At 38.3% G+C, this 23,527-nt stretch overlaps 1 protein-coding gene across 1 annotated transcript in view; it reads left to right on the top strand.

Moving 5' to 3' along the window:
• USP10 (ubiquitin specific peptidase 10) overlaps positions 1–23,527 on the top strand; it is a 52,721-nt gene that overhangs the window by 9,262 nt on the left and 19,932 nt on the right. The window contains exons 2-4 of the mRNA XM_040615050.1: positions 11,795–11,863; positions 14,891–14,936; positions 19,739–20,764. Of these exons, the coding sequence (XP_040470984.1) occupies positions 11,795–11,863; positions 14,891–14,936; positions 19,739–20,764 (1,141 nt within the window). The remainder of the gene's footprint in view (positions 1–11,794; positions 11,864–14,890; positions 14,937–19,738; positions 20,765–23,527) is intronic.

Below are 23,527 nucleotides of genomic sequence, written 5' to 3'. Positions count from 1 at the left end.
TCGTCGTGTTTTTTGCAAGTTCTCTGGTTTATTTTTGGCTGTTTCTCTATGAGATTGTAACCCATTTTTGGCAGGTCACAGCGTGCAGAGGGGAAAGTCTCATTCTTTCTTGCTCCTGACCACTTGCATCATTTACTTCATCTTAACCCTCCTTCCCCCACTGCAAATTTATTTATTTTTTTTAGAAGTCATTTTCTTTCAGTTTGAGCATAATCATCTTGCTGATTGTTCAGCATGTGCCAGAATTGGCACAGGAGAAGAGGTGGGATTGTGAATCCAGCAAAACGAAAATGCCAGTAAAACCTGTGTGGCCCTGGTGAATGGAGCGGTGGTGCTTGTTTTTGATGATGGGCCAGTGTTTTCCTGTCGCTGTATAATGTCTAGTGCCTTGCCGAGGTGGTTACCCCTGTACAACCTCTGGGTATTATTAGCTTTTACATGGTCTTTTTTTTTTTTTTTTTTTTTTGTATTCTCAGTTGGTTGTGTGGTTTTGATAGAACTTTGCACCACATTTCGATTAATACTGAACTTTTTATGTTAAGCCTCATTCAGCTGTGGTTCTAAGCATTCAGTACTTCCAAAATTTAGGGTTGAGATGTGAAGTTAGGTCTTCAAAAGAGGCGTATCAGTCCTGGGTAGGTGGGCTCAGCTGCCTTCTGAAGGTGTTAATCTGTGTTCCTTGTCAGGATGGAGTCCACATACGTAATTTTATTACCACCTCACCTAATTTTAGCCATCTTAAATCCTGCCCTGAGTAATTGCTTGTGAAAAGCATTGTGTAGGTAACTTGTCTGGCTGTGGTGGTGTTAGGGATAGATTTTAATTTTGCACAATGTTTAGCTATGGTTACTCAGAGGCTCTCCATTCTTTTTCCAATTTTCTTTAGATTCCAGGGTATTTTTCAGCTTGCTTGCCAAACTGGAACAGCAGTCTCCTTACTGCCCAGGATGGAATTGTCCGCTGGGATGGATCTGTGTTGATCCTGTGAGGTATTAGTCCTCTTGTCAGGATGTGAGTAGTGGAAATAAGGAAATACCGAATGTGTAAAAACTAGTGGCAATCAAAGATACAAGCATTCTGAATTTTGGTGCAGGTTTGCTTTTGATTACTTGGGTTTAGAAGTATAATGTTCAGTGTAATTTCCTTGTCTTAAATAATAGGGTGCCGTCCTGAGTCTCGCATGCTGTATCAGCGTGTTTAGCAGCTTTGCCTACATGGAAAGGGCATCTGCTATTCCAGTGCATGGGGCAGTTCACAAGAGGGAGTTCCGTGAAAGGAACTGGGATACATACTGCTGTAACTGAATTACAGAGCCTTCTGACAACAGTAGAAGGATTATGCAATTCCAGAATATTGGGTGATAATTCAGCTTTTGGAGAAGAGTGGCCTGGCAGGCACAGACCAGTTCTTTCCACTTTCCACTTGTATTTTTTGTCCTGTGCTGTCTCTACCAATAACTTCAGATCCTGTGTTGTCTCTTCATCTTAACTCTTGTTCCTCATCTTTGGCCTCATCAAGCCAAATGTAATCTCCTTCCTTCCTGGAGTACTTAAAAATGCACTTGTATTCAAACTGCTTTAATTTTTTAAAACTCAGGGTCTTGTGGCACTTTTTCTTCCTAAAGCTCTCTACTTTTTTTTTTTTTTTTTAATAACCTCATCTATGTCTAGATTTATTCGTTTTACTTTCTTAAATCATGGATTTGAAGGGGAAAAGTAGCCTGTGAGGTACGTTCAGGTATAGTAAAAGCACAGAAGAAGAAAGGCTTTCCTCTGCCAGGGCACTGCCAAGCATCTCTGAAGCTTGCTAGCTGGAAGCCATTCCAGGGAAGCCTGTCTTTGTTCCGGTAGCCCAGAACATCCTGCTTTGCCAAGGTAGGGATGTACTGGCTCCTTGATACTATGAACTTTGTGGATGTTCAACAAGGTAGCGCATGTGCTGTCCTTCTACCTGGAGAAATGGAGAGATTCCTTCAAAATCTTAGTTGCTAGAATACCTGCTAAATAAAGATTTTGTAAACCTCGTAAAAATGCTGATTTATACAGCATGTCTGGAATTTGGGTGGACTGCTGTGAGGTGTTCAAAGACAACTTGCTATTTAATGTGGCCAAAGCAGTGTTCTCCAGATGCAGAACTTATTTTACTAGCATGTTCTTAGAAGTTTGTTGTGCTGTAGGTATCTGGCACAAAAGGTGCAGCCCTAATGATTTTAGTCTGGCAGAGGAAAAAATTGCTAACACCAAGGTTTCTTTGCTGGGAAGTATTAGATAAAATTAGTAGGAGATTGTTTTGCCTGCCCCACCTATAATAGTAGTTAAACTGGCTGTGTTCATGAGTAACTTCATGTTCCAACTTCTCTCTCCTTAGTGCTTATCATGCTATTAGTAAATCAGAATAACTCAGATCTTAATTATTTTCGTTCTTCATTATAGGAAGAGTTTGCAATTTGCGCATTAGACTCAGTAACTAGTTCAGCACAAGCAGAGCTTGCAGAGCTTGACGTAAATGTGTTTGCTCAATTATGAGCAACGAGCTTGAAGCTGGTGTGTTCGAACTTCTAGGGTGTGAGGACAGAGGCTTAGCAATCGGTGTTCTACCAGCCACTGTTCTTGAACTCAGAACTGAGGAAGGCCCTATCTACCCATGTTGGGAGTACTTATTTTTCTTTTGCTATTGCCTGCTTGGAGAACTGAATAGGAAAATATTTTTGTTTGGCTTGTATTTTGATTTAACATCACAAGAAAATAGATTGGAAAATGTTACTTTTCTGAATCACTGGCAGATGTTCTGTGGGCTTGTAGTGGTGGAGCTGCTGATGTAAAGGTGTCAGAAATTCCATCTTTTGCTCTCCAAAGAGCTGGGATTTGATGCAGTCGGCTCTGACAATGCAGTTGTTATCTTCCGTCTTGCTGTCTGGAGTGCACTTTCCCAAAAGGACTGCTCCTCACTGCAGCTCTGGTTTGTAGAACGTGTGAAAGTATGTTCTTACCTTGGGTTCCAGTGGAAGGTAAAAGTAGGATATCTTCTTAGCAAGACTGTGATGTGCACTCACAGGGTGCAAATCAAAAGGAATAGAAAACGTAGATGCAATCCTTCTGTCACTGGGCCAATGCTTTATGATCACATATAAGTGATACAGCTGCATTGCCCTCTCTATACTATTGTTATTTGCAAAATAAAATTGTGGCTGGTTTTGGGCATGCTGTTTGTTTGTTTTGTGGAACAGAAGAAAAATACCAGTTAGGGAAAGCTTTAAACTTGAAACAGCAGAGGTTTTTTTTGCTGGGGCAGCCCTGCTTTGGAGACCGGAAGATAAGCAAGTCTTTTTGGTAGTTGGGGCAGGTACACTACACTCATAAATGCAGTGGTGTCTGTGTAAGATGATGGTTGTTTATTTATTTCTTTTTGTTCATCCACTCCCTTTTACCCCCCTATTATCTGCAATCAGCACTTTATAGACAGCTTCCTTGGGCTGGTTGCACTTTGTGGCAGCTGCTGTTTGTTTGAAATAAAAGAATGCCAACAAGCACTTCATTTTTGGTAATGGAATGAAAAGTGTATTTGAACAGAATTTGTTTGGGTGTAAGAAATTGGCTCGTGTTTTGGCAGGTTTTTGTATGGTTATTGGTGGTTTGTTGCTCTTATTTGCAGTATGTTAATGGATGAAAATGAATAGTAATGAAAGAGTACAACCTGTTCTGCTTTTGTGAACAGCCTTCAGGATAAACTGTTTGATCTCCTTGTTGTGACATGATAGTGTCAGGATGTAGGGGCCATTTGGTCATTAAACCTGCCCTTCCAGTAACGCTGCAGCCACAACTGAAATTTCACCAACTTGTGCTTTCGTACTGGCCAGTGATCTGGTTTTTCCTCTGATCAGATAATGAGCTTTTGAGAGTGATCATTCTTTTCTTTCATACTGGAATAAATTCCCCTCAGAGTAGTTAATGTAAAATGTGTGGAAAATGCCTAACTTTCTTCAGCTGTAAGACTTCTGTAATAACATCCAATGAACCATGAATTGGAAAAAGATCAGGGAAGGTACAGTCATGCACTATATTTTTGAGCCTTTTATTGCTTAAATGGTAGGCAGGCAGAGTTGCACTGACTCATGGGCTTAGTTGACCTACATTTACCTACCTCTGCTAGCTCTTCAGGCACTATGTAGATTTGTTAATGTTCCAGTTTTAAGCTGCAGGCTAGTGATAAAGGACTGTAAGGTGTACTAAGAGTTTGCTCATGGTTTGTAGTTTTCTCATCTGCTAAAAGCTTTAATATGCAACTGCTCCACCTTAAAGTACACCTTCATTTCCATACAATTTTACTTATAAAAATGAACTTTATTTTTCCATAAAGAAGAGATGTCAACATAGGATTTTTTCAGAAACTTATTTGCCTAAAACGCTACTATTTAGGTTGTGATACAGGTGTAAATAATATGGCCAGTGGTCTTCATATTTCCTGGTGTGGGTTGTTGCTTGCAAATTCAGAATCTAAAAAAAAAAAAAAACCAACACCCCAAACCCCCAAAATGGGGCTTTCAGTCTGACAATGTTGTCTCTGTTTTTATAAGCATTTTAGCGATGAGTTTCTTGGGATTTGGAAGTTCAGAAGACCTTATTGTATCAGATTAAGTAATCATCTGTGTATAAAGCTTGATGGATTTCAGCTTAAAAGGAAGGAGAGCCTGAGGAAAGGATGTCTTTCCCTACACTTTCCAGAAGAAATGCTGACAAACCTTGACAAAACAGGAGAGAAGTAAAGGGTGAGGGAGTAATCCTTTATTTGCTGCTGGGATGACTAATGTAAAAGTGTTTTCTCTGTTAATAAAACCCAAGTGCAGTCATACGCATGTGCCCTTTTTTTTCCTGCCAGGAAAGAAGACTTTTGTCTCAATGGTTCATTTTCTCCATCTACTCGCCTCTCTTGATAGCTTTAAGAATAAGTACGCTTTCTGGAAGTAGCTCGGTGAGCAAGATTATAGAGCTTATGGCATACATAAACTACTCAATCATTTCAATTTATATGTGAACTAGTTTTGACTTGTTAGGCCTTCTGCTGAGATATGGTTGAATTATTCTGTGCCACCGTTAAGTAAAAGCTGTATTTTTGTTTGTGGAGCAGCAGTTGAAGTGGGAGTATTTGCAGCTTAAACTAATTTGACTGGAAGATCTGAAGCTGTTGGTTATTAGATGAAAACCACGTTAATGCTTCTTGAAAGCAGAAGTTGACACTTCATTTTCCTAGCTTTCTTGTAGTGCAGGTGATGCCAAGATGATGATGCATCAGCAGTGCTATTTCTACCCATTTTTCTAGGACAAGCAGCTGTGTAACACGTACTCCTCCTCCTTGTATTCCTCCAGGAGACTGTTCATGTTGCTAGACTGGAATACCAGTGGAGATTTCTTTACAGGCAGTAACAGGGGTAGCATTAGCATTCATTTTGTAAGTGGTTAAGGAGAGCACAGTAAAAAACAGTTGGCATGGGGAGCTTGCAGGTCAGGCACTGCAGGCCTTTGGGGTCTTTGGAGAACTTCCACGTGTGTGTGTTGTTGTCTCTCCTCCTGCCTGGGAATTAGTTCTGTTGCTGCTGCTTTTGTCTGCGTAGTTAAGATGCCACTTGGTCAGTTATGATAATCAGTTATGGTGCAAACATAAAAGTACTCTTACTTTCATTCCTGCGTGGTAGAAAACAAATTTTCTTGTATAGATTTATTTTTTTATCTTGAAGGTGTATAAAGGTGATGTCATTGATGAAATACTTTGTTCAGTGGTGTAGAATCTGCTGGAGTGCAGATATATGCTAATACTGTAATCGTGTTCTAGAGATCAACTTAGAAACTGATTCTAGTTTTGTTGCAACTGGAAACACCAGTGACCGACAATCAGGAGGGTTTGGGATGTTGTTCTGAAGATTTATTTAACGGGAGTTTTTTGGGTTTTTTTAAAGAGAACTGATGTTGGGAGGCAGGTACTGGATGCAGGCACATGTGATCCCTTACAGCATGTCAGACTGAATAGTAGAATCGGTGATACCAGTTCACTCGTGAGCTTTGGAAACACAGGCTGAAATTCCTTTCCTTTACAGGGTGCAATACTCTCATTCATTCAATACTGTTAACTTGTATCACAGAAAAAACATATTGCAAATGTGATACACTTTTTAAAGTTTCTCTGCACAGTATTTGTCTAATATTCTAGTCTCACAATGTTGAGTTCTTCAAGGAGAAGGCAAAGATAGAGGTCTTTTGACGTCGTCTGTCCAGTCACACAGGAAGGAGTTCAGAACTACAGTTGTGTCTGGTTCTTTCAAATCTTTGCAAGAATTTATTTCTACTTCTAGATATTTTAAAGTTTTATTTTTGTACTCCCCAAAGCTGTATGAAAATGGGAATTTAATTCAATCCCCAAACTTGAATTGCAGAATTCTGATAGGTGGAAATGCGGCAGATAAATATGATGTACTGGTAACATAGAAGTTTAACTAAAAGCTGGAGCACCCATGCCACCAGCAGATTGTGAAAAGAGATAACATTTTAGAATTGTACAAAGTATATTTAAGTTTGCACTGGTTTGGTGTTTTTGATATATGTGCTAGTTGTTAGTGTTGGCATCTGAAAGGAGAGACCTTGTGTGTGTCATGTACCATCCCACCTAATGCTACATAATTGTTAAGATTTATTCAAACATTGTTTATTTTTATTTTCATCTTTGGTCTCATACACGTGAGCATCTGCAAGAAGGCATTGCCATTTGAAACCACCCAGAAGTTCAGAACTTGCAAATCTTGAAACTAGCATTTAAAAAAAAAAGGTGGAAACCAACCCTTGTGGATAATTTACTTTTTAAAGTGATTGGTAGTTAAATCCCGCTATGGAAGGTACTAGATGGGAAAAACATCAGTTTCTCATCATGCAGTGTAAGAAAGGCACTTTGTTATGTTGGTATATGTTTACTCACATTCTTTAAAATCATGTTAATTTTAATGTATGTAATAACTTATTGTATATCTCTGGGCATTGGTCAAATTAGGTTACAGTAGTGAATTGCAAAATGGAATAAATTCATTGGTATGTTTCATGTTTACTATTTTGTTTTTCTGTTCCAAAATAGAGGTTTTGAAATACTGATGAGAAAGTGGAAAGTGGATTCTGTATTAGAGGTACATTTAAAAAAAAAATAATAGTTTTTTTATTCCCCCCAAGAATTCCGCAGAGCCTTGTCCTCTCCACACCCCTGCCTCTCCCAGAGGAGACTTATTTTCCATCTGTTTTTCTATACAACTGCAAGTGGGAGATCATTGAAATCTGCATAAAACTTTTTTGATATTGCTCTTAATCTGTGGCAGAAACGAAACGCACTAGACTGAGGCATTTTAAGGGATCCTTGAATGCAGTCAATGCAAGATTAATGATTGCTCTGCAGAGTTAAATAATCTGGGGAGTAGCAGAGAAACACAGTGAAATGTGTGCACCTGAAAAAGTGAGAGATGATTCCTTCCCAGGAGTTAGAACAGAAAGCTTCTATGTAGGTTGCAGCAATCATTTGAGAAGGAGAGTGAGATCAGATTTGACTCTGAATTAAGCCTCTTAGGGATTATGCATCTTTAAAAGTAAGTCTAGGGGTAATGTTACAATTGGAAATTTCCAAAACTTACCTCTAGTGTTCTCTTGGAGTTTTTCTTCCAAATCCAGTGTTGGTGTGTGAGTGCACTCTCACCTCTAAGCATCATTCCTGCTCTGCCTTGTGAGTTACTGCTTACACCATTGGCTACTATTTACCATGCTGTTCAAGCAGCTGCTTTTTTGTCTGAGGATATAAATAATAATTAATGTTTGAAACTTCTAATCGCTAAACAGTATTTTTGTTTGGAGAAAGCTTGTTTTGCTTTTCTTTTTTTGGGGGGGTCTGTGTGTGTGTACACGTTGGTGTGGGTCGTGGCCCCCCCCCCCCCCCCCCCCCCCCCCCCCCCCCGTCGTGTCCCCCCCCCCCCAGTGAAATTTGTGTAGAGCTCTGAGTAATTAAGCTTCAACTTTTCACTGGTAATACTTTTTTAGTATTTTGGGCTTGTATGTTGCCATTTGTATTCTTTTTATGTAACCAGTGGTAATAGGCACGGATTTTGCTAACTGGGCCAATTCAGCAGTCTGCTAGTATGCATTGTCCTAGCGATTGTGCTCGTCCTTTGCTCGGGGAGCTGTACAGCTGTAGTTACTGTAAATGAAAAGGCTGTTGATGCGCTGGCGCGTCGGCAGCGGTCAGCATGACGAGCAGCTTACCTCTGAGTGAATCACAATCTTTTGCCTGCATTAGGGCTGACCGTAAGCAGCCTGTGTCTGAAACCCACTTTATCCTTGGAGTTTGTACGGTGAAGTCCTCCCAGTCTATCCACCATTGGGACCTGGAAGTACTGTGATGTATACACAAGTTTAGGGTTTGGTGCAGCGCAGGGCAGGTTAGAGTTTGGCATTTAAAGGAAGCGATTTGATGTAGTCCTAATAGGCTACAAATAGACTATTTGGTTTTGTCCACAGATGCATACCTGAAAATACTAAAATTGGAATGGAAATAGTCTGAAATGGCTTTGGCAAAGTTTTAATGCATGCTGGTATGTCTGCTGTTTGTTTTAAGTGTAACTTAGAGAGTGTGAGGTAGATTAATGCTGGTTGTGAGTAGCTTTTATAGCAATTGTGTAAATAATTTTATTAAACAACTTTTTGATTGTTCTAAATATTAGATTATATTTGTCAGTTTGGAAAAGAGCTAACTTTGAGGCTTTTTGAATTATGTGGTATAATTTGTGCAGTGTGCAAGCTAGGACCCCAAAAGCTCATACTGATAATGAGGTTATTTCTTGCTGGGGTGTATTTTTTTTTTTTTTAATAAGATCCTAGCACACTCTTGCTTAAACATCCTTACTACTCGGGCATTTCAGTTGCAGAAAAAACTTCTAAATTTGCAATGATAGTTCAGAGTAAGTACTACAGTAATGTCTTTCTGAAGCTGTTTCACAGCTAAAAAAAAAAAAAAGTATTTTCTTAAACAGAGATCAACAGAGACCATTTGTATAGCACCAGGCACACCGACTCATTGGGCTATGGGATGGGTGGACTGCAGGCAGGGAGCTAACACTGTATTTCACGTTGCTTAAAATGTGGTGGCTTCCTCCCCTCTGCGTCCTTTCTTGTAGAGATTGTTACTACTCGCCAAGTGATCTGATATCTTGCTTTTTCACTTCAGCATGTAGTTGTGCCTTAAAAAGGGTAGAAAATGCTGTTACGCTTGCAGAAATCTTTTGTGAGAGGCAAGGTGGACTTGAGACTTCAGGCAGAGGACAGGAAGGTCGGTTTAGTTGAGTAAGTTTAATGTCAGCAGTCATATAGCCTAATAAGTTTATTTTGAATCAACATTTTTCTCAGTTTATTATGCAAATATCTTTTTAACTGGTTTACTTTGTGTTTGCAGGTATAAAGCATTGTGAAATAAAGCCTCACAAAATCAAATGAAATTCAGTTTTCTTCAGGCCCAAATTGGATAGGGTGTTTTGCACTACAGTCTGACTAGGATTGATGTTTGGGTTAGATGCTGGTAAATTTTTAAAGTCCTGTTTTAAATGATGAAGACACAGTTGCGTAGACACGTTTTCCTGTGTGACTGTGATTATATAGTAAGACAGTTTCATTAAGATAGTATTAATGATCACTTTGTTTAACTTCCATCTTGCGTTCCATAATTAAAAAAGGGGCACTTTCTTTTGCTCAGAAAGAAGTACGAGGCCTGTGATACCTTGGTTGAAAACAATGGTAGATGAAAAAACTGTAACATTAGGATTCCAGCCCTAGTTTCACCTTATATAACTTTTAGTAGTCATTATTTGAGATTATTGTTTTGTTTTGTTGCATGACTGCATCAAAAATACCTCCTAAAAACATAGCTTAGTTATGATTCAGCAAGTGTTTTTCTTAAGCATGTTTTTGGAATATGATAAATTCTAGCTGGTATATTACTGAAGAAAAATGACTTGGTTATATTGAGAGCATAAATCAAGTGTAAGTTCCCTGGCAAGAACTGTAAAGCCATTCACTCAAGTACAGTTTAGGGATCCTGTTCTGCTTGGGCGTTGTGCTGTCTCGGTTGGTAGTTAGCAGTTGGTTATGTGACAATTTTTTGAAAATTGGCTGTTTCACTGTGCTTAAAGTATTTGTATTTCAGATGTTCCAGGTTTTTTTGACTGTTAGAATTGTTCGTCAACTAAACCAGATTACAGTAATATTTCTTTAAAAATGGTGAAGAGCATTAAATTGGTTAAACTCTGTATATGTATAAATCACTTTTTGTATGAGAAAACTACATTTTTGTGTTTGCTGTGGAATTTAGCTTGAATTTATGCTTTGAAATTTATGAATGTAGACTGCTATTAGTCATGCAGGCAGCAGGTACATGAGTTTCATTGGAATAAATCACCTAAAGGCTGAAAAAAATACTGTGGTTGAATTACTGTATCTACCATTTGTTGGCAACAGCCTGTGCTTCACTAGACGTGACTTTTTGAATTCTAAGAGCTTTTTTCTGTGGCTCAACTGCTAGTCTAGTAATGGTATGGAAATACGTGTATGTATCTGTTGATGCAGCCAAGCTAAGGATTTAGCAAGAGCTAGCACTGCTGAAAAAGCTTTTCTGTGGGAGGGTGGAGGATAGCAAAGAATTGTCTGAAATGAATGTTGGAGTACGCCGAAGATGAATGAGAGTGGCAAGCTGTAAGGTACTGGACCAAAGTGACCTGCTTTCATCCATAGCCATAATATTTGTGACTCTTAATGTGTATGTGCTTCCACATGCCAAGAATGCGTTATTAGTGGTATTTTCCAGTCCTTTTTGTCCGTTTTGTCAGTTTATTCAATTCCCTGTTCAACTTCTTTCTGTCCCAGTCCTGAATGTTCAGATGCTTTTCAGCTAATTACAGCTGGTAGTGGAAGTTTATAGATGCTTCCAGGTGCTATGAAATGCCAACATGTCAGGCCTTTTTCTTGAGAATATTTCTTTTTCTGTAAACTAAATATAAACAGTCATTGTAGCATGGCTTTTGGTTTTCTCTGGTTTTGGTGGGTTTTTTTTGGTGACCTTGTTAAGTACTTCCCCCCCCCCCCCCAGAAATATAAATGCAAAATACCTAAAAGAGCGCAGGAAGATAATGTTGAAAAGACATTTCATCTTAAGATTTGTTACACAGAGTTTCAGGCACAGGGGTAACAAAATTCATAAGAGCAGCTGTACCAAACTTGATGATATTTAGGCTTTGTGTATCTTTCTACACCTAGGCAGTGTCAGTTCTGTGCTTGGGCACTCAGGTAGTGATACCATTAGTTTTGCAAAACCCACTGGTTTAGCAGAACTCTAGAAAAGTTATTCTTGTTTTTTCTGTTGTGAAGGGTAGGTATCTGTGGGGTTTTAGAAGATAAACCAGCTTGTGTCTAGGGCGTATATGAACTGATGCAACTACTCACCCTGCATGTTGGTTTGAAACTGGTCGTGGGATGGGGTGCAGTTCATACTGTGATTACCTGTAGTGGGAATTTGAGGAAGATGCATTGTGTACAGTTTGAGAGCCTAAAGTACTTTGCTAAAGACTTGGGAAGGGATAAAGATGAGAGCTGGGAGGCAAACAAGTGAGTTTCTGGCTCCGAACACACAGGTCTTTTTGAATGTTTGTATCTTAATATATTTTATTATGAATTTATTAATTGTACTGAATATAAATCCTCCTGTAACAAAAATATTTTTCTTTTATTTTTAGTATATTTTTGGGGAGTTCAGCCCTGATGAGTTTAATCAGTTCTTTGTGACTCCACGATGCTCTGTTGAGGTAAGATCTATTTAAACTTTTTAGAAATAACATTTTAAAGCTACATCTCTTTGTGCTTATTTGAAATAGAACTATATAATTAGTTTCTTACCATTCTATTAGCTTGCTAATTTACAACCTGAAGATATTGATCAGAAGTCCTCTTTCCATGTATATGGATGTAAAGTCAATTTTTAGAAATAAGAAATCGATTATCCCACCTTCTGCTTGTCATCTTTTGGAGCTGACAGGATTGTAGTGACAGGATATTGAAAGCGAGTTATCCAGCCCTATTACCTCAGCTTTGATTGCTTTGGTTTTTTTCAGAGGTGGATATAAAGAAAACTTTCTCAGCAGTGTTCTCAGTTGTAAGGTGGGCTTCTAAGTCTTGTGAGCCTTTTGAAGCACAGGGATTCTTATTTTCTGACAGGTGGAGCAGTGCTAACCATCAAAGCTATGCTTACAAGGAAAGCTGTGCGTGGGGTCTGAGAAATGGGAGGTGGATCAATAATGCACTAATTACGGGGGTAGTAAACCACAGTGTGGAACCAGTTGTCTTTGTGTGTTTCAGTTCATAACATACTACAGATAGTATTGTAGACTCCTACTGTCTGTGGTTCTTGGTAGAGAATGAAGAAACTCTTTTCCTTTGTAGGGAAGAATGTTATGTCATTGTCCTAATCTCCAGACTTGAAAAATAATTTTTCTTCAGGTCAATTTCCATGTTTTTTCTCAAAAACGTTTTCATTCAAACATTTCAGTCATGCTTCTGTTCTCCCCCCTCAACATAAAGGAAATGAACACTTTCAACTATAGATGGGGAAATCAATTTGTCACATTTTACAAATCTGCTGACCGTTGCTAATGCAACTTAGTTTCCCGTAACTTAATTTTCCGAGTGTCATTAGTGTAGTATACTGCTGAACCATAAAAGTGTGTGAAAGGAATATGGTGGGCTGGGGCAAGTTTAGAAAGAATAGAGAGCTTCTGCTTGCCTTTAGGGAGAGCTTTGTGTCTTCTCTGGTAGGTGGGAAGTAATGCAGAATAGATCTTAAGGTAATACCTGTTTCTTCTGTTTGTATTGCTGTTTTCCCACTGTTAAATACAGTAGCAGCAGTGTGATGTTTGCATCCTATGTAGTGTCACCTTAAGTGTCCTACATCAGCTATTGTAACACATTGTGGAAGATGAAAATGTCATACCTTGACTTCTTCAAAGCTATCCTCATAAAATATATTGAGGAAATACGAACCTACAGCATCAGAACCACTCTTGTCTCATTTTATAGCTGTCTCAAGTGTACCACTTACTGGTTAGCTATCAAAATAAAAAACTGTGTTGAACCATGTTCCTTAAGTTTGTCCTTGATCTGGTTCAGTTCAATGTTTTAATTATCTGGATGATGAAATAGATTATGCTTATTAGTTTTACACTGTGCAGGTATTTCAGAGAAAAGTAGTCTGAACAAAAATGGGGTGAAATTGAGGAAGGACAAGACTGAGATTATAATACTGCAGTGGTGTGTGACATACATTCCGTTGATGCTGCCATCCTTCTGAAGCTCCTTACCTGTAGATTGAAGGGTGTGCTGAGGCAAGTTTAACTAGTTAAAGTTAAGGGTTGTCTAGAATGTCTCTTTGTACATGTTCTATCAGATACCTGTTGACTGAGGTGGTTCAGATGACCCCATTGTACCTAACGGGTCAACTCAGAAATCTCTTATTTTGCAAAGGTGCTGTTGATTAACCAGGTATGTAGGGGAGCAATAGGTCGACTTATTATTTTTTTATTATTTAGTTTGTGTTTTCTTAAGCCCTTTGAATTGGAGAAAAAACCAGAATTACGAGTTTTGTTGTGAACTTTTTACTGTGGAGTTGTAGAGTAACTTTTTTAGCTCTTAACTATAAAACTATATTGAATCTAGATAGTAAGTAGGTTCTTAACAGCTTGATGCCTCTTTCTGACCATTGATTCTGATTTTTTTGACCTGGAGATTTGATGTATTAAGATGCATTATGGTTTATAAATGGATTTACAGTATGTGTTCTTTTTATGCACTTCTTCTATAATGGAATTTTAGGAATGTTGTTTTTTGGCACTTCCAATGCACTGTTGTCTACAATGCTTTAAGAAGGCAATATGTAAGTATCTGTAGCTTTAGAGAACTGAAGACTTCAGTGGAGAAGTCTTTGATATTTCTTACACCATTGTAATTAGTATTTAGAACAGCATTATGAAACTGCACTGTATGCTCAATGTTTTATCTCCCACTGCAGGAACAGTTCATCTGTTCTGCGGGGAGCTGCCGGACTGCAATGTAGCAATGCCTGCTGGGCACAGGAGAAGCTTTCAGTGCTGGGGGCATTTGGGGGCAGGCAAGGAGGGGTTTGAAAATGCCCACCTGTGGTTACACAATAGTAAGGGTTCTGTCAACCACCGAGTCCAAAAAACGATGCAGGTGTTTTATGGTAAACATATTTACAATCCAGACAGAAACTATATGCTGTGATTACATTACACTTAGGCTGATGATGATAAAAATTTGTTAAATGTGATTAAGAATACACCTTAGCTGGAACACTTCAAGGGCAGCACTAGAGCTGAACCAGGTTGAGAGTCAAAAGGTTTAGGTGTGACTATTGTCTGCGCAAAAAACTTTGGTTTATCCTGTCACAGGTTATTTGGTCTACGTTCAGTTTTTGTATAAAAAGGGGATGTGTTCCTCAGTTTAAAGTTGTGAGTTGCTGTTGATGAAGGAAGATCCTGATGCTGTGAAGTGAATTGCTTGAGAAGTTGATGAGCCTGTAGTGTGTAACCAAGATAATCCTTATCTTTCAGTAATTGTGGTAATCTGCAAGGACACTTGAAGCTACAGTGTGGGATTTGATAAATATAGAAGCATGAGTTCCAAGACATACTCTCAGAAAATCAAACCTTAATAATGATATTATTTTTAAAGGATTCAAATAATGTTTCATATGAAACTGATATCAAATGTTATTAGAGTTGCTTTGTCTTTAAATAAGTTTAATTTCTTTTTTTGTACAGCTTCCCCCATACAATGAAACAGTTTCATGTGGTATTAAGTCCACAGGTAAGTTTCACAATGGTAAGAAATCAAAAAAAAATTTTTTTTTAACTAGAAGGCTGTGACACTTTCTTTAGATTTACTACAATCTATCTTTAAATTTAATCTTTAGAATTTGTTCAGCAGGCATACATGCATACATTTGGCAGGTTGGTTTTTTTAAACACCTTTATTGAGCGAGATCCGTGATATTATTTGAAAATACTGCATTGAACTTCAGCTAATTAGAGTGGACGTGCTTATTCCTCCTTGTGCTACCACACCATCTTAATGTCTTGCTGAAGTTATATAGGATATAGTTGTAAAACTGTAGGGGGCTGAAGCTTGCTAAAGAAGACTGAATAAATAACCATACTGAAGAAATAAGTACCTAGTGTGGTGTTCAGCTGTCCCGCTGTAAGAGCGTGGCATGAGTATTTTCTGGCAGTTGCAACCTGAAGACAGCTCTGCAAGCAGGGCTTTTGTTCAGTGTTCCCTTTGACTCTTGCTTCTGTCTGGCTCAGCCATTTTTCTGGAAAATCCCCCCTTTATTTCTCTTTTTTCTTTTGGTGAAAGTATGACTCATTGTAAAAAAAATAAAATAAAATTACAGAGTTCCTGTTTCAAAGCTGTAACAATCACACATCTGTTCTGTCTCAATCCATACACCTTACAACCTGCCCATACTTCATAGTTATATAAAGTTGACAGTTAAGTAGGATTTGCCATGTGATCATCACTATATAGTTTAAACCAAACTTTCACAGTATGTTAAGTGGCAGGTAAATTAGTGTTTGGTTTTTCCCCCTGAACCAGGAAGCTGATACTTATGCAGATGTATATGGGAATGATACAAATGACATCCAGATCTCCTTCAAAATAATGCAAGTGTCTGACTGAACATTTCTCAAAAATACTTAAGAGGACCAAACCGCACATGTTAATGTTTAAGAACACTTGATCACTATGCTAGTGACTTTGGCCTTGCATTTAAAGGTAAATAAGATAGGTAGTCATAAAGAAAGACAATAGGCCCTGTTCGAAAGCAGATAGGCAACATTTCTGAAAATTCTGGAGCTTTATTTAGTACAAGACCAGTTTTAGGACTCTGAGTAGCTTTAAGTAGGAGTTTGAAAAGTTCTTTGAAAGGACCATGTGGTATGGACTGTCTGTTGGTGATGACAGGGGCATCCAGTCATATATCACTTTGTCTAACTGTGGATCTAAGGTCTGTTACTGAAGACTGAGGTTGTAATGTTCCCAAACCATACAGAAAGTTGGTTTGTACAAATGTTTTTCAGATCATTCCTAGACCCTGAGAGAACCCCTCCCAGCCCTGAGATTAGGTAATGACAGCACATTAGGTTTTGCCTGAAAAATGTCTTTAACAAGCTTGCACTGTACTGTGCATGCATATTCTCACTGTGGTGGCTGCATAAGAAGCTGTGGAGACTAAAATGGAATGCTATGCTTATGCAGAATATTTATAATAAGATGACATATACTGACCATGTTGTCACTCCCCATAGTCTAATTTTTTTCTACGCTTAGCTTCACTATTTAACTTTATTATGGAATTAGAAAATCTGTTAATACTTAGTAGGAATAATCATATCACGGCTGAAGCTCTAATACGCAGAACTCTGTTCAGACTGATCAGTACTATGTGTTCACAGCTTTTGCTATTTTACGTAGGCTTTGTCCTTGGAGCATCTGTTGATACTTGTTTCAATATGCATGTCATGTTGTTCGTGACAGATACATCTGTTTCAGTCCGGTCAGAAGTAGCACTGTGAGCTAGACTGAAAAAAAGATGCCCAGAAGCAAAGTGAAAAGTCAAAACAAATAGAAACAATTACCTCTCATTTTTTAAAATGAACTTGACACAATCTTGTAGCAAATGAGCTTCTGCCAGTTGTTCCATAGACTAACTATTTAGTAGCTGTTGGTATTTATTATTCTAATCCTATTGTAAGGTGTAAAGTTTTAATTCCTCAGCTGTGACTTCTGAATTTGTATGTTAAATTCTAGAATATTAGTTATGCTCTTGGCAAGATTTTAGACTACGATGTTCATGTTGTACCTTCAGCTAAATTAGCATTGTGCCAAAATTGTAAGGGATGTGTTTTGTTTTCTACTCCTCACTTGCCCCGAGTTGTCTCTTGTGATTATCTAGTGTACAGTAAGCTGATAAGTTCACCGAAACCAGAAAAAAACACCCAGACTCAGATTATTTTTTTTGCAAGGTTAGCTTTCAGTAGCAGAAGTGCTGGAAGCTTGCTGGAGACTAGAGGAGCAGGAGTACAGAAGCGAGAACTTTGACTTCAGGCTCTGGTAGGCTTAACTCATCCACAAAGGGAAAGTGTTCTTTGTTTCGAAGCTGTTACTATTTATATTTTTTTAACTGGGATTTTGGAAAAGGAGCATAAGTCCCAGATTATTTTGAACTGGTAGGGATTTGAAATGTACCCAATAATTCATTCTTACTGTGGTTGGAGGAATATTAAGTGTTACCAGTTGTTGCTTGTGCTTCGTACTGTTATAACAAAGGTTAAAGAACTAGCTCTTGGTTCATGCTTGGACTAACAAGTTGCTCCATAAGCAGATGAACTAATGAGGAATAGTTTTGTTGGGAGTTTGTCATGTATCCCTTAAAACCCCCTGCCCTGCATTTGCAAGCAAAGGAAGCTGTGGCTGGTTTGGAACCATGTATGTGCCCTGACAGGTCAGCCAGTGTGTAGTAGCAGCTTAGTGCTGCTGCTGAGCAGTTAGGTGATGCCTGACCTCTCCCAGCCCTTCCCTCTTCAGTGGTTATCAGGCAGCAGCTTTCCACCTCCCTGTCTCTAGGCTGCTGATTTTTTTTTTTTTTTTAAAGGAACTTAAGCCCTCTTTTGTGGTTGGTGATAGCTTGACAGTGATTGCAGAAGTAGTTGGTGAATGGTGGATTGACAGGTGTGGTGTTATAAAATGCTTTCTCATGGGTGTAGGGGAGAGGTGAAGAAAATCTGAAATTCAGACTCTTGTTAACATGATTTAGAGAAATCAGATGTGTATGGAGGGTTTTTCTGTCTTTTTTTAAAAAGTTTCCCTTAGTCTGACTGGCAGCAGGATTGAAATTGATATGTGAAGTGGGTTTACTTCTCATTTAGTTAGGTTTATGCAGAAAAGCAATTAATGTCTGTTATATATCTTTGTTCATTAGTTCATAATAAGTCGGTATTGCATGTGTAAGTCAGACCTCGACACACATTGAATGTTTATTACTCTTCATTTGGTATTTTAAGAAAAAGCACCCTGTAGACTCTGGTTTCTTTCACTTTTTTTTTTTTTTTTTAAGGCTAAAATGCTAAAATTTTAGTTGGTAGACTTTTCTAGAGAAGCATTTGGAGAGTTTCAAAACAGTTATGTTGACAGTTATGTATCAAAACATTCTCCGCTAGACTCTTGTCTTCCCATAGAATTATTTCTGTAGATGTACAGATAACTTTTCCCTTAGGATCTGTTGCCTGCTCTCCGTTGTGTTCAGAAAAACCCACCAAACCAGCAAATCAACCCACCTCATTTTTAGTGAGTGTCTCTGATATACTTGAAAATACACATTTGTTGGCATGTCATTCTTAATGTAAGTTGCACAAAATCATTCAAGTTTAGTGGTATATCCACTTATATTCCTTTGGAAATAGTATCTAGTGTTGTTTGGTTCTTTAGTAACTGTCTTAAAAATTTGAAATGCATTTTTTAGTCCCTCATCATTGAGGAACGAAAATATTAAAATTAATGTATTTGAAACAGTAACGTATGTATCATAGAAAAAACTTCTAAGGACTAAAATGTGAGCTTACCTTTAACACTCCTGAGACTTGGTTTCATTAATTTTATCTCTCTGATACTTACAGAAATAGTTATAAATGAAGTATTCAGTGTTAGCACACACGCATTATAAATTTTTAATACTGCAGCCTGCCATGAGAATGTTTCTTTAAAGAGCATGTCAAAGTTCCAAGGTAAATAAACAAATAAATAGACTTAATGAAAACCAAACCAAAACACAAACCCCAAACCCAATCCTGTTCATAAATTTTTCAGTAATGCTTGTATGTGCAAGTTCAACACTGACTTAAGTTGAGGCATACCTGTTGTATTTCTTGTCATAAAAGCATATAGTCATGTATATCATATTCTCATATAGTAATAAATTCAACTGTGATAAAATTAAATGATGAGCCTAGAGTTTCAAAACCTGTAGTTGCAGTGGTTTGATAAAATTAATGAAAAAAAATTTCAGTTATAGATCATGACAATCTTTACACACAGGAAAAAACAAACTAATTCCACCCCTCCACCCCCCCAAAAAATGTCCAAACCCAACCACCTCCACATGTGGAAATTATTCGTAAAAGTTAAACAAGTAAAGGCTTGGATTTGGTAATTAACAGTGGAGAAGACTGGCCTTAAAAGCGTGGCGTTATATTGCACCACATTTTATACAAAATGGTCCAGTAATTTAACTTAATGTGGAAATCGTTGAGCTTTAATAATTTTGCTTAATAGGTGTGTTTAATAGGTGTAACTTGCAGGAACTGTGCAGCGATTTGGAAAATTGCATACTCCCAATGTTTAAGAGAACCTGAATCATACTGTGTTATCTTCTAAAAAATGATGTTTTGAGGTAGTCTTCTGGATTGAGATAGAGACTAAGAATTATGTTCCTTGTGAGGGCATGTGGTTTGTTTTTTGAGTTGCAGGAAAAGTATGTGCCTTTTTCCTTGATTTTGTAGCTTTCTGGTTAGATGTTATTCGGTAACTCTGGTTTGCTTTCTCTTGTCCAGGGGAAGAGTATCAGAGAATTGAATTTGGTGTTAATGAAGTTATTGAGACACAGTCGTCTGTACTAAATAACACTGACTACAGTATTTCAAGTACTCTGAATCCTCAGGCTCCAGAATTCATTCTCAGTTGTGCACCTGCTCAGAAAACCCCTGATGATACTCTCAGTGAAACAAACTATAACTCCATTGACTGCCAGTTCACAGATCCAACCCTCGCTTTGGACAGCGGTTCTAACGCTGAAAACGATGGCTTGTCTGGAGGCCTTGGGCAAAGGGAGCGTAAAAAGAAGAAAAAAAGACCCCCTGGATACTACAGTTACTTGGAAGATGTCAGTGACGGCATCGCTCCAACAGAAGCTCTTGTAAATGGCCATGCAAATTCGTCGGGACTAAACAGTATAAGCACGGAGGATACGGAACTGACGGGAGACATACCCTCCCTGGCCACACCAAGGACTTGCAACAGCCCGGACAACTCTGTGGACTTCATTAATGAAGCTGTCTCTGATGATTCTGTTTCTAGCACACTAGACAATACCAGGACTGCAGGGCAGCCTGAGGTATGCCGTGTTACTAATTCTGAACAGTTTTGCATCCCCTCAGAGACTGGCAGAGATAGCCCTTTAAGGACAGCTGTTGTACAGTCTTATGCTGGTACTGATACTACTGAAAATCTTGGCGTTACTAATGGACAAACACTTGAATCCTCTGGGGAGGACACAGCTGCCAATGGGGTAGAATTGCACACTGTGGAAAGCACTGACTCAGACCAAGCTAAGCCTGAGGAAGCTTCACCTACTACTGAGGCAACAGTCCCGGTTGCAGGATCAGTCCCTGTTAATCAGCCTGCAAAATCGTGGGCTAGTCTTTTTCACAATTCCAAGCCCTCTGCTTCCACATCTGTGGTCTATGTTGAGACTAAGTATACCCCTCCTGCCACATCTACTCTGGTCCCTGAAAAACAGGTTGAAGTCAAAGAGGGACCTGTTCCAGTTTCAGAGGATCCTGTAGCCATAAAGATTGCAGGTATAGTTAATACACACGAGTGGATGTTACACTGGAAGGGTATTAACTCTGCTTGTAAACAGAAGCGTGCAGTATTGATAGAGAAGATTCCTCTGTTAATGTTCTTAAGATGACTGTTCAAACGCTGCATGAAAGATGTAATATAAATAAGGTAGTTTTGTATCCCCCTGAGTGAACATTCCAACGAGATGTTACCAGGTCGTTACATTCCAGATGCTGTAGAACTGTTGCTACTTGTCAAACAATTACATTTAAGTGCTCTGTGATTTTTAAATAGGCTGGTTGCATTTAGCTGTGTGCTGTTGTAATAAGGAGAATACATTAGAAAAGTTTGTTCTTGAAAACGGTGTGTTGTTTATCCAGTATTTGCAATCTTGTAATGCATTCCATTACAAGAAGGGAACAGTATTAATATATTTATGCCAAACCAGCTGAAATTCCTGGACACTTACAGCAGTTTAGATGTTATGTCTAAATAGGTTTTGCCTCAGAAATTCTAATTCAAGAAATAGGTTTTATATTTATTGATTTGCTGTTTGAGAGGTCTGTCTTTCAGATTTTGCAGAATTGTCCTTACCCGTTATAAACAATACTATTTTATTGAGAAACAGCGCTAGCTATCACCTGTTCAAGAATAACCATAAGGAACTGTCCAGAGGGTAGGTCAGGAAAGGCAGTGTGTGATATAAAGGCTTTGACCGTTGGTCCTGTCATATTTGTGGTTCTAATGAGAAATTCTAGAATGTGCATGAGATCGTTTTTGCGGATTCAGTCAGAAAACATGAACAAAAATACCCAGTTTGTTGCATTTTGTGTCACTGACTCATGAGTGTCAGAACAAAAATAATTATTTTACATCTGTGAAATAGTACTTATGGGAAAAGGCTTGTGCAAAGTCCCGCTATTTATGATAAAGCTAATTTGTAAGTACAATGGAGTTTCGTGTGTGATGGCTTCAAGTCAAAGTTTTCTGCTCCAACCAGAAGCTGACCAGAAGTATATACCTGCCTGTCATCCCATCCTTAATAACTATTTCCTCATTTAATGGTGGTGTTAAGAGGAAAGCTGTCAGAGTAATTTATGCTTGTGTGTATTTTTCACTTAGGTGTCACACACACAGTTGACTGTATTAAAAAATAATGTACGAGCACGTGATGATGGTCTGTATTAACCCATACATGTAGAGTATGTTGTGTACTCTTAAGCCATCATTTGTCAGTGGATTTTAACTTGAAACTATTTTGTGGCACCATAAAGCTAAAACTGCTTGCCGTAGATGAAAAAGAGTTGGTTTTTTTTAGTCTGGTCCAAATTACTACAGCCCTAAGTTTAACTTTCTGGACTCTTACTGTTTCTGTACTTCTTTTTGCCACCAGGTGGGAGCAGAGCTTTTTATTTTGTCTTTAATGTATTAAAATAGCAATGTAATTTTGTGCAGTTTTCTTCTGCAGCTTCACTACTGACTAGCTTTTTTTGCAGAAGAATGATCCGAGTATAGATCCTTTTCTGGTGAAAAGGAATTCATCTTCTCATTGTAGCTGGTTTAGGCAGGAGTTATATTGCTGCAGTTCTTGTAATTCAGATACTACTGGGTTTGGTATAGAACATTACTTGGAGATCTGAATGCCATGTAATCAGTGCTTTGCTCCGTGGGAAAAGGTGACTTTCTTCATTGTCTGTTCTGTTTAAAATGTACTCTGTCTTGTTTCAAAATAGGTATGTTGGTGCTTTGTTCATACACCCACACTCAAAAATGTGTTATGTGAGTTTCAGTTTGTGATTTCCAGAGAGATTATTTGCTCTGTTCTGTGCATACTTCAGATCTTCTGCCTAGGTTAACATCGTTATGTATGGGTGTATAGCGATGTATAGTATTTTTCATAGGTAGCTGCTGATTCTGTTCCTTGTTCTCTGTGTGGCTGAGTTGAGACCCTGTTGTTGGGTTTGCTGGGAATTCAGCAGTTTCAACTTATGCCAATGGGAATGAATTTTTGACCGCACAGTGCCGTAGGGTGCTCAGCATAGGTAAAATCTAGACCTGAAGTATCTCAAGTTGAGCAAGCAAAATTTCTGACTTAATGTTGGAGCTCTGAGGCCCTTCTGTACAGTTTCTGTTTAGAGCAGATGCTCAGAACAAAAGAAAATAAGATACTTTTCCAGGGACAAATTGCTGTTTTGTGCCTTAATTTTGCCAGTTGCTATGAGGGACCTTAATGATTCATACGCACCTTGAAGATAGTTGATATGTTTGATTCAACCTGCAAAGTTCTGTGGTTAAGTCCTCAAATTTAAACAACAGCTGCATAAGAGAAGGAGATAAAGATCAGGGGTAGAAAATAAATAGATAAACAAATTTCATGTTAATCTTGATGTGAAAAAAGTACTAAAGAGTCAATTTTAGCAAGTGGCTGAGGTATGTGATGAGGAGCTTTACTGGCAACGCTAGTGAACAAATTAAAGGAACTTCTGAAGCAAACTATGAACCATTGATGTTTATTTGGCAAAACTCAAGGCAGATAGTATCAGAATGGTAAAGAAGTGCAGCATTTAAACATTTAGAAGGGACAACCATACAAAGTATACACCTTAGCCTAATGTAGATGCTAGGACAAACATTGTAATAATTAATTTTAAGGGATAGTAAGATTATAAATGGTCCATATTTGTAAAAAAAATAATAAGATTGTCTTTTAGGCTTCACTTGCCATGTTTTTACAGTTACTACCCTCTGATGTATAACCTGATGGTCGTTAATAATGCCTT

Source organism: Falco naumanni, chromosome 15 (genome assembly GCF_017639655.2).
Source record: "Falco naumanni isolate bFalNau1 chromosome 15, bFalNau1.pat, whole genome shotgun sequence".
In the NCBI taxonomy this organism is placed as follows: Eukaryota; Metazoa; Chordata; class Aves; order Falconiformes; family Falconidae; genus Falco; species Falco naumanni.
Note: the sequence above shows the minus strand (reverse complement) of the source record. Positions and strands in the feature narration are given on the sequence as shown.